This window comes from Heterodontus francisci, unplaced genomic scaffold, assembly GCF_036365525.1.
Source record: "Heterodontus francisci isolate sHetFra1 unplaced genomic scaffold, sHetFra1.hap1 HAP1_SCAFFOLD_62_2, whole genome shotgun sequence".
NCBI lineage: Eukaryota > Metazoa > Chordata > Chondrichthyes > Heterodontiformes > Heterodontidae > Heterodontus > Heterodontus francisci.
In genome coordinates this window covers 4,465,206-4,475,738 of record NW_027141112.1, presented here as the reverse complement: position 1 = coordinate 4,475,738, position 10,533 = coordinate 4,465,206, and the positions used below count along the sequence as shown (strand labels likewise).

At 42.1% G+C, this 10,533-nt stretch overlaps 1 protein-coding gene across 1 annotated transcript; it reads left to right on the top strand.

Moving 5' to 3' along the window:
• The first annotated feature begins 2,059 nt into the window (after positions 1-2,059).
• Positions 2,060-10,060, top strand: LOC137362124 (probable G-protein coupled receptor 139). The gene is made up of 4 exons (XM_068026630.1): positions 2,060-2,155; positions 5,386-5,519; positions 7,732-7,823; positions 9,159-10,060. The coding sequence occupies exons 1-4, from the start codon at positions 2,060-2,062 to the stop codon at positions 10,058-10,060; spliced, it is 1,224 nt and encodes a 407-aa protein (XP_067882731.1).
• Positions 10,061-10,533: the final 473 nt, after the last annotated feature.

Sequence of the window (10,533 nt, the reverse complement as noted above, 5' to 3'; positions counted from 1 at the left end):
TTGAAGTGTGCAAAGTCATGAGAGGTATAGAAAGGTTGGATAGCCACAAGCTTTTTCCCAGAGTGGGGGATTCAATTACTAGGGGTCAGGAGTTCAAAGTGAAAGGTGCAAGGTTTAGGGGGGATTTGCGTGGAAAGTTCTTTGCGCAGAGGGTGGTGGGTGCCTGGAATGCGTTGCCAGCGGAGGTGGTGGACGCGGGCACGATAGCGTCTTTTAAGATGTATCTAGACAGATACATGAATGGGCAGGTCGCAAAGAGATACAGACCCTTAGAAAATAGGTGTCATGTTTAGATAGAGGATCTGGATCGGCGCAGGCTTGGAGGGCCGAAGGCCCTGTTCCTGTGCTGTAATTTTCTTTGATCTTTGTTCTTTGTTCTCATGTGAAGTACTGTCCCATGTGCCCAAAGATCTGTGGATCGAGAATCGGCCTATTCAGTCACACGAAGACGCATGGCAGAAACTTGTGACCCTGTGTTGACGTCTTCCTCGAATCAAGGGAGAATTTAACAAAATTGCGGGGTTTTACAGATGACAGATATAAGTTTAATTGGATTCAGACATGGTAAAAATTTCGCATTTCAGAGTTTTCCTTGCACCTTCACTTTGAACTTTGAACTCTGGTCAGAGCATCAGCAATATCATTGTTTTTCCCTGCAAGATGTACAATGTACAGTGCGAATGACTGTAACAATATTCTCCACTAAAATAACCTGACTTACTTTGTTCTGCCTTTAATGCAGAAAAACGAATGGGTTGTGATCCGAATCAAGAAATATAGCCCGACTGACTATTGGTTGCATCTGTATTTAACTGTTGTATAGCCCGTATAAGAGGGAAACCCCAGTTGCAATCCCACCACGAAAGCTGGTGAAACCTTTTAAAATACAATTAATTAATAACATTCATTAAATAATAAATAGCAATTTGGAATCAAAGGTTATTCTCAGTTGTGGTGCCATGAAATCTTATATTTTTCACTCTTAACTGCCCTGTGAAATGGCCAATCAGGCCACTCAGTTGTCAAGGGCAATTAGGGATGGGCAGTACATGCTGTCTGAGCCAGGGTCGGCCACTTCCCATGACTGCAACATCGACTCTTATGCATTGAGAACAGCCGTCGTTACTTTGCTTTAGTCACGTGAGTGACCATCTGAAAGAGATGAGTACACCTCCAAAAATGTCCTTTGGCAAAGAGTCTCCAGGGGCTTGTCTAAGATGATTTGGGCCATTCTATATTGTGGCAGTTTCTCAAATGACCCAATGTAAACCTCTACTCCCTGTTCGCTAAATTTAGGTACCAGGTATATACTTTGCCAAATCAAAGCTACAAGGAATTTCCCCTTAATCAATCTCATCTTTCACCTCGAATTCACGTCCTCCAGCTTTGAGCCTTCCATTCTCAGTTCAAGATTTAATGGAAATTAAACATGAACTCACAGTAAAATCACATTCTATGCTTGTATATCTAAAAAGTTACACCTTAGTTAGCATATGCAACAACAATAGTCCGTACAAACCTTTTGAACAGGCTTTTCAACAAGTTTGTGCCAAACAGTTCCACAGTACAAAAATAGCACGAATTTTCTCAAATAGTTTTCCACGTCCTCACCTCCAAGATGCAGATATGGAAGCCATGATCGAATGTTTCAGTGTCAGATGGACTGAGGCAGTGCGAGAAGCTATCGATGCTTGGGAAGCAGAAATGCGTATCTTTTATGATCGAAGGGCTATGAGATCTGAAAGTCAGTTCAGGGACTATTAGGATGAACTTTAAAAAAGCATCAAAAGATAATTGCTTTGGTATTTTATATATTTATTTGCAGAAAATTGCAGCCCCTGCGAAACAGATATATTTAGAATGGTCACACAAAGGCAGTGGAGATGGTGGAGTGCTGGACCAGGGTGTTGTCAGCACACATGTGGAAACTGATCCCATGTCTTGAGGTGCTGCTGACATTGGAAAAAATGTAGATGTGGAAGTGGAAGAGGCAGAATCGAAAGTTCGGGCACAGTCGAATTAATATTGTTGGTAGGTGGAGGGAATCCAGTGCGGGAGAATGTGTGACTCTTATCGCATCGACGAGACAGCAGAAAGAAAGGGCAGTCCCACCAAAAGTGCCCAAATTCAGAGGTACGGAGAGATCACGGGCGAGGTTTGATGCAGGTTTGGAAAAATGGGTGGAGATGGTGAATTTTGAGACCACGATCAGATTTTAAGATGAGGACGAGAATTATAAATTTAAGCCATTGAGCAATTTGAAATATAATGCGGGTCAATGAAAACATTGCGTTGTGCGAGCTGCTGGACCTTTTTGGGGATGGAGATCTACGGCAGAGTTTTTGACAGAAGGAAGGAGGAGGGTGGTGGCCCAGAGAGGAGTGAACTGGAGGAATAGCGTCAGGAGATGGACCAGTTCTAATATTACTAGAGGCTTTAGGCACTGCAGAATGAACTGATAAACATTTACAATAAAATAAACTGAGAGAGAGGAATGTCAATGGAGCACGCTCAGAGTCTGTCCCCTGATATCACTGATAGCAACTTCTCAGCTGCAATCTTGAACTTGGATTTAACTGTCCTCCTGTCAAAGTGTACATGTTAGCTGCTTGTGTCCCTGGATTCAGTGTATACTGTGGAGAAATCCTTAGCATTTACTCATGAATCATTGGGACTCAACATTGTCATTACAATTACATGAGGGTTCATGTGAAGCCGTTCATTATTGTGGGATCTGTCTTGTATGATTACATGTTTCAGCATTATCCCCAAGAGAGGTCTGATTAAGACATTTTGCTGGCCTTCGAGATATTTATGTTTTATGCACCATTTTATTTACATCACAGACAATGCTGCTGATGTCATGTTTTTGTTCAAGTGACTGTCAGTAATAACAATGTCAGTGGAGACTTATCCCCTCTATAAATCAGGGCCTATTTGCATCAGCTCAGAGTGACGACCGGAGTTGTGGGTTTCAGAACAACACCAGTTGTTGCTTCTCACAGAAATATGATATACAGTAATATATCATAATGAAGATATTTACTATCCAGTTATTGCAACCATTGCAGTTCCCAGCAATCTGCTATCTCCAGCTGTTAATGCTGTAAATCAATATTGAAGGGACTACTGTACTCGATAATGTTTTACTTGCTGAATGTTTTATGCACGTGTCTGTTCAGTTCGGTCAGTTGAATGATGGGCTGTCAGCAAACTCTGCTCCGTTCAGCACAGTGGCGCAGTGGTTAGCTATAGCAATCCGGGTTCAAATCTGGGTCCTGCCTGTGTGGAGCTTGCAAGTTTTTCCTGTGCCTGCATGGGTTTTCGCTGCGTGCTCCGGTTTCTTCCCACAGCCAAAGACTTGCAGGTTTATTGGTAAATTGGCTATTATAAATTGTCCCTCGTATTGTTCTGGGGATGTGGTAAGAATATGGGATTAATGTCGGTTTGTAGAAATGGGTGGTTGAGGATCGGCACAGACTTGGTTGGCCGAAGGGCCGGTTTCATTGCTGCATCTCTTATATAAATACATTTGTTGCTGCAGCAGTAGCAGAATTACTGTGATTATCTTGTTAATCAAATCCTTGCATTAATATTGGGTTATTCAGTCGACTAAATGCATTGATAAAATGCCCTCTTATTCCAAACGTTCAGTCTTGTTTGAGTTTCGTTATCTGTAATGATTTGTGTTGTTCCATCAGTCAGAATGTGATCAGATTGATATCTTAAATGAATGCATTGGGATCAGGTGCTCGGGCTAGAAACGTGAAAATATAAGTAATAGGAATATCCACAGGCCGTTTGGCCCCTCGCTCCTGCTCCACAACACATTAAGATCGTTTGGGATTTGATCTCGGCCTCAAACCTATTTTCTCGCTTGCTCTCCATAATTCTTGTCTAGCCTATAGTTTAAAATTGTCTCTATCTTAGCCCGGAATATAATCAATGACCCTGTGCCCGCAGCTCTCTGGGATGGAGAATTCCAAAGAATCATGACTCCCACAGGAACTAAATTCCTGCACAGCTCTGCCTGAAAACTGCACCCCCAACTCCCTCCGTCCCCCCAGTTGCAGATTCCACCTCGAGGGGAAACATCCTCTACCATCTGCCTGTGAAGCTTCATCTTCCAATATTACTCTCATACTTCTAAACTCTAAAGTACATAGGCCGAAACTATTCAACCTTTCTGCACAAGACAGCCCATTTGGACACCAGCAGCCATTGGAGTGAAGCTTCTCTGAACCTCCCTCAATGCTTGGATATTGACTTAATGACTTGGAACTATATCGCCATTTCTTCACTGTCGCTGGGTCAAGATCCTGGAACTCCCTTCCTAAAAGCACTGTGGGTGTATCTATCTTACATAGACTGCAGCAGTTCAAGAAGGCAGCTCACTACCACCTTTTCAAGGGCAATTAGGGATGGACAATAAATGCTAGCCTGGCCAGCGACAACCACATCCCATGCATGAATTAAAAATCGACCTTAAATAAAGAGATCAAAACTGCAAACAGTATTCTCGATGTGTTCTCACGAAAGTTCTAAGAACAGTTATCAGACAATCAGGAGTCACTAACAGCTTGTGTAACGTTTGTCACAAGGTTTCAAAGATGCAACATGGCCAGATGCCGGAATGAAGGTCCAAACCCACTGGCAGAATCGCTGTGGATTGATCGAAGGGGCGATGGGAAGGGATAAAGGGCCATGTTTTCGAAATTTCGGTGGTGGGGTGGGGTGTTGGGTGGTGGTTGGGGAGGTGGTGGTGGTGGGAAGATCAAATATTAACAATAGGTATTCGGGGAGGGGTGGGCGGGGGGAAAAGGGCAGGAATGATGTATAATGCCATTGGGGATGGTGGGAGAGGGCAGGGATGGAGTATTTTTAATTCAATTTCATAAGCGTTAAATTCAAGCTGTCTCTAAAAATGTAAATGATCATGCTCCATAAAAAAACTGTGCCGGTGCCTGTACAGTGCTGTTGGATGCTCATGCTAGGGACAGCTCGCCCAAGCTCTCATGTCAATGGGAGATGGGGGCGGCCAACTCGACCATGCTAGTAAGCTGCCACATTTGGAATTGTGGAGGCTTTGTGACTTGGTGGCGTGTGTCCGGGCTGGAAACCTTTCTTTTCCACTCGACACCTATTTTAGCGTCATACTTTTAAAATGCAAGAGTGGTTTCTACTGGGATTTCAATATTTTATTGGTTTTCACCGTGATGAAGTATTTCGTTGTGGGAATCTGACGCGGTTTCAGAGGTCAGGCAACTGAACTTACTTTGCGGCTTGCCCTTTAACACCTCCTTCTCTGATTTACTGCGGTTCAATTAATTTACTGTCACTGGAATTTAGTGTAATAGTAAATGTGTTGATTTTATGTTGTATCAGTTTGTACTGGATTTGTTGGAATCGCGAGCCATTCTGATTATAAAATGCAGTGTTGAAATTGTACTTTTATTGATTGAACAAACGCACAATCTAACTGTGCACTTTAAAATTGCAGGAGACGAAATTTCAACATTGTGGGTTCTGTCTGCCAGAGACAATCAGTTTTATTTATTCTATGCATTGTATATAGATTTAACAGTGCCAGTTATGTGCAAGAGGGTCCACCCTAACTGCGTATATCAATGTTCCGGTTTATTCGTGACATGTGAACATGATGAGGTCGAAAAAAATCGGTCTTCTATGTAAATACAGTATTTATTCACAACTCTTAAACGAATTATACCTTTGATCTTTACATTCCATGAACACAACCAATAAATAATAAGTCATGAAACTTAGACATACTGGAATTGTTTTATGCGATGTTTAGTTAAAGACCTGATTTTATATCGCGACATAAAATATTTGTATGCTCTGGTGTTTTAAATAACTAAATGATTTAAAGTAACAAAACAATCCAATGCAGGATGTGATTACTGGTGTTTCCCAGTGATGTGGACTGGGGGCGTGGATTTTCACTGTATTTCCATATAACTTGAATGAAGGATTCGAGGGTCATACATCTAAGTTTGCTGATGACCGCAAGCTAATTGGTTCAGTAAATAGCGTAGATGAAAAAGAAAATATGCAAATGGTTGTCGATAGTTTAATGATTTTTGAAGTGTGGGATTTGGAGATTAATGTGGGGCGGTGTGAGGTCATTCACCTGTTATCAAAGTGGGATAAATCAGAATGCATTCTTAATTGTGAGAAGCTATGAGCTGGGGACAGGCTGAGACGTTTGCAGGTCAAATACATATATCACTAGAGGACAAAATAAAATTTCAAAACTGAGCTTGATAGATTTTTTGAGGCAATGCAGTGGATGCAATTAACAGGCATAGATGAAGTTTTGATGTTTGGCAATGTCATGTCGGAAAAATAAACTGGAGGCACTGGGGTTCTCCGTACAATGCAGGTCAGCAAATAGAGCAGTGTTTCTTGAGAGCAACCTGGTATGGCATAAAATAAAAGCAGCAGAGTGTTGGATCCATAACTGAATAGACGGTGGGAGATGGGCCGTCAACCAGATAAGAATTGGTACATTCGAGTCTGGATGAGACAAAGGCATGGATGTCCGTTTCAATGCCTGATACACTGAAGCAAGTGTGGAACCAAGAGTGGAGATGTTATGATGTGGAAGGAGAGGATATCTGTGACGGTGTGACACATGTAGTTATGAACATGATTCTATTTTGCTTAATATATATATATATAGTTCAGCTAAAAATTGCTGTGTCAGTTTTTTTTTCATCAGGAGGACCGAGGGAGCCGGATTGGCAACAGTGTTGATGTTTGTCACATGTTCTAGAGTCATAGAGTCATTGAGTCACAGAGTCGTACAGCATATAAACAGGCCCTTCGGCCCACCGCATCCATGCTGCCCATAATGCCTATCTATACTCATCCCACCTGCCTGAATTAATTCCATATCCCTCTACGCCTTGCTCATTCAAGTACCTGTCCAGATGCCTCTTAAATGTTGCTACTGTTCCTGCCTCCACCACCTCCTCAGGCAGCTCATCCTAGATACTCACCATTCTTTGTGTGAAAAATTTGCCCCTTTAAACCTCCTCCCTCTCACCTTAAATCTATACCCTCTAGTTTTATTCACCCCTACCATGGGAAACAGACACTGGCTATCTACCCTATCAATGCCTCTCATAACTTTATATACCTCTATCGTGACCCCTCTCAGCCTCCTTCGCACCAGAGAAAACTGATTCAGCCTATCTAATCTCTCTTTATATCTCAAACCCTCCAAACCAGGCAACATCCTTGTCTTGGGCTAAAGACGAGCAGAAGCCCTGGCAATAGGGCAAAAAAGTGACAAGCGCTCTTTTGTTTGGGCAAGGCCAGTAGGAACAGAAAACAACTGGGTGGGCAGAAAATTGTCAAGCTTTCTGGCTGTCATTCACTATGTGTGTGTGTGATACCTTCTAGATGGATTCAAAACTCAAGTTTGATGCAGAAGAAGGAACAATTTCAAGGACAAACAGAAGACCACAGCTGAGCTCGTTTTGTCGCAATTCCTAAAACGATTCTGCGAGGTTCAATGTATTATTTTTTCTTGTTTTCTGTATTTCAAGAAGGCCTGCTAAGTTCATTTTCAATGCCGCCTGAATTCTGGATGATTCTAAGGATCTTCCTTGTGCATGCTCGAAGGTTGGACGTTGTGCCAGTTTGTGGCACTGTGTCTCATCGGCAAATGATCTGTCTGAGTGTGCTTTTTTGTCTGTGTCTCAGAGACAGCAGCCATCATGTGGCTTGGAATGCATACCTGGGATACTATTTCTCGATCGGAATGAAGCTGATAGATTCAGTCCTGACAATGTTAGGTAAACGGATAGTGTGACAGATGCAGAGTCAGTGTGTTGGATAAACGAAAGCAAAAGTATTGCATATGTTGGAAATCTGAAACAAAAGCATAACGTGCTATAAATACACAAAATATCTGTCACCATATGTGGAGTGAGAAAAAAAATTACGTTTCAGGTCTGTAACGTTTCGTTAGAACTTTTTGAGATGTATTTATGCTGAATTGTGGAGGGTGGTTTACCTGAGTAATCACTTTGAGTACAAAACGAGAAAAAGGGGTTGAAAGGAAAAACAGTTTGTCTTTTGCATCGAGGAACCATCGGTCGATGCAATAAGTTATATTTTTGCCCTTTATTTAAGTTATGAAGTGATGATAAGCAACTCTCAGCCGCACTAATTTTTGAAGTGTTGGACGAGGCTTGGATAATCTGGAGAAGCGATGGGAGAGAGTACAGATGTGGATAGAGAGAGAAGTTGATTGAGAGAGTGAACAAGCGAGAAGAAATAGGGGGAATGAAACAGGGAGAGAGAGAGAGAGAGAGAGAGAAGAGAGGAGAAAGAGAGGGAGAGAACCTACAATTTGAATAATTCAGGATGATGAACTGCTGAACTTTCCAAAACAATGGTAATGGAAATGCAAGTTGCAGGTATGATTAGGATTTTGCCAGATTGGGTGAGATTTACTGCTGGACTCACTCCGTGTGTGTTTATCACCGTCATATCCTCAACCTGTTCTAGTGAATGTTCCTCTTCATTATTTCTGAACTGTGTAAATAAGTTAATTGAAAGAGCTATAGACAGGTTTCATTCTTTGATTCACTTTGTTTGTTTTCCAAACCCTACAGGATCTGCTTTCCTTCCTGTTCCCAAATGAAATTTTCTTTGTCTCGTTCCAATCCACTCACTGACTCAGCCCCCATCAGGCTCTTTCTCCTGATCCGAAGTCTCAAACTCACCGCAGCCCGTCTCGACATTTTCCCATTTGAGACAGCCCCTGTTGGCTCTCTTAACCAGTAAAGTAAAAACAGCTCTCCAGTCCCCTCAATTTATCGCCCATTGGAGGTTGACATGGATTTAAAACATTGCATTCCTTGTTTGAAACCCTCTTCTCCCTTCAACACTGGCACAGCGCCCTCACTCAGCCCTTCCATTGGATCCAGTGATAATTTTATTTTACCTTTATTTTAAGTCTATTTCCCAATAAATTATTTATAACTGTGTTCAAAATAATTATCTGCCCGAAAGTGCTGGATGCTGCAAAAAAACTGTAAATTTCACACCCGATCCTGTCAAACCGCTGTTTTAGTTTGAAGTCTGATCAGTATTTTATCTGCTTCCCTTTCTATCTCTTTCAGTTAACCTGGTGGCGATTCTGATTCTGTCCCGAGGAAAGTGTGGTCTCTCCAAATGTATCACTCGCTACCTGGTGGGAATGGCAGTGGCTGATCTCCTGGTCGTTATCACAGATCCCATATTGAGGAGGATACTGTTGAGTTATTTCCCATATTCATTCCTGTCTATTACTCCCATTTGCAGTTTAATTATTTTCCTGATATTTGCAAGCACAATGATTTCTGTCTGGCTGACAGTTGCTTTTACCTTTGATCGGTTTGTGACTATTCGTTGTGAGAAGCTGAAGACAAAGTATTGCACTGAGAGAACAGCAGCTGTGGTTATCGGAACAGTGAGTGTGCTGTGCTCTTTAGAAAGTGTTCCCTGGTGCTTTATATATGAACCTGAATATTTAATTGATACTGTTCCCTGGGGTTGTGTTCATAAACAGAGCTACTATACTTCCCCAGCATGGAACGGGTTTGTATTGCTTAATCGAATTTTAACTCCTTGTGTTCCGTTCTTTCTGATATTGCTGCTCAATACTCTGACTGTCAGACGTATTTTAATGGCCAGTCGAGGCCGTAGGCGACTCTGGGACAACTGCAGTGGAGAGAATCACAATGACCCAGAGATTGAGAATCGAAAGAAATCCATGCTTTTACTGTTTACTATATCAGGCAGTTTTATGATGTTATGGGTGACTCAGGTTGTATTTTACATCTACCAACGAATTACAAAACAATATCCTTCCTCCACCAATGGCCCACTTTATATCACACGAAGCACAGCAGGAATGCTGCAGCTTCTGAGTTCCTGCACCAACACGTGTAGTTACGCTGTGACCCAGACTAAATTCAGAGAGGAACTGAAGAAGGTCATGAAATATCCACTCAATCTAATTGTTAAATTAGTTAAATCATAGAAAAACGAAGGTTTGCAAGTTCTAGCATTAACATCCATTCCAGACAAGGCAGCATAAACTCATTACAGGGTCGTAAATTTTCTATTCACAGGACAGTGCCGTGAGATGTTTGTAAACCTGATTTTGAAACATTTTATTTCACATCGGACCAAATGACGCTGGTTATCTTTGCAGACGACACATGCTTTTTATTTCTTCAGGATTGACGGTGCTCAAGAGCACAGCTGAATATCAACTGAAGCAGCTCTCAATCAAAGGAACTTCTGTTGGATTGATGAGAGTGACAGAGTTGTGTACTGGTAATGTCACTGAGCTAATAATCCAGAGGCCCATGCTAATGCCTTGAGAGCAAGGGTTGAAATCACCCCATAGCTGCTGGTTGAATTTGGGGGAGTTCAGGACGAGGGGTCACAGTCTAAGGATAAGGTGTAAGCCATGTTTGGACTCAGATGAGGAGGGGCCTCTTCACCCAG

Bases quoted from the DNA above. Each gene is read 5' to 3' on its own strand.
- LOC137362124 (XM_068026630.1), top strand. From the start codon at position 2,060: ATGTGTGACTCTTATCGCATCGACGAGACAGCAGAAAGAAAGGGCAGT. The intron at 5,520-7,731 runs GTGGGTTCTGTC...TCTGTGTCTCAG, and splicing joins GGAGACGAAATTTCAACATT to AGACAGCAGCCATCATGTGG. The intron at 7,824-9,158 runs GTAAACGGATAG...TATCTCTTTCAG, and splicing joins TTCAGTCCTGACAATGTTAG to TTAACCTGGTGGCGATTCTG.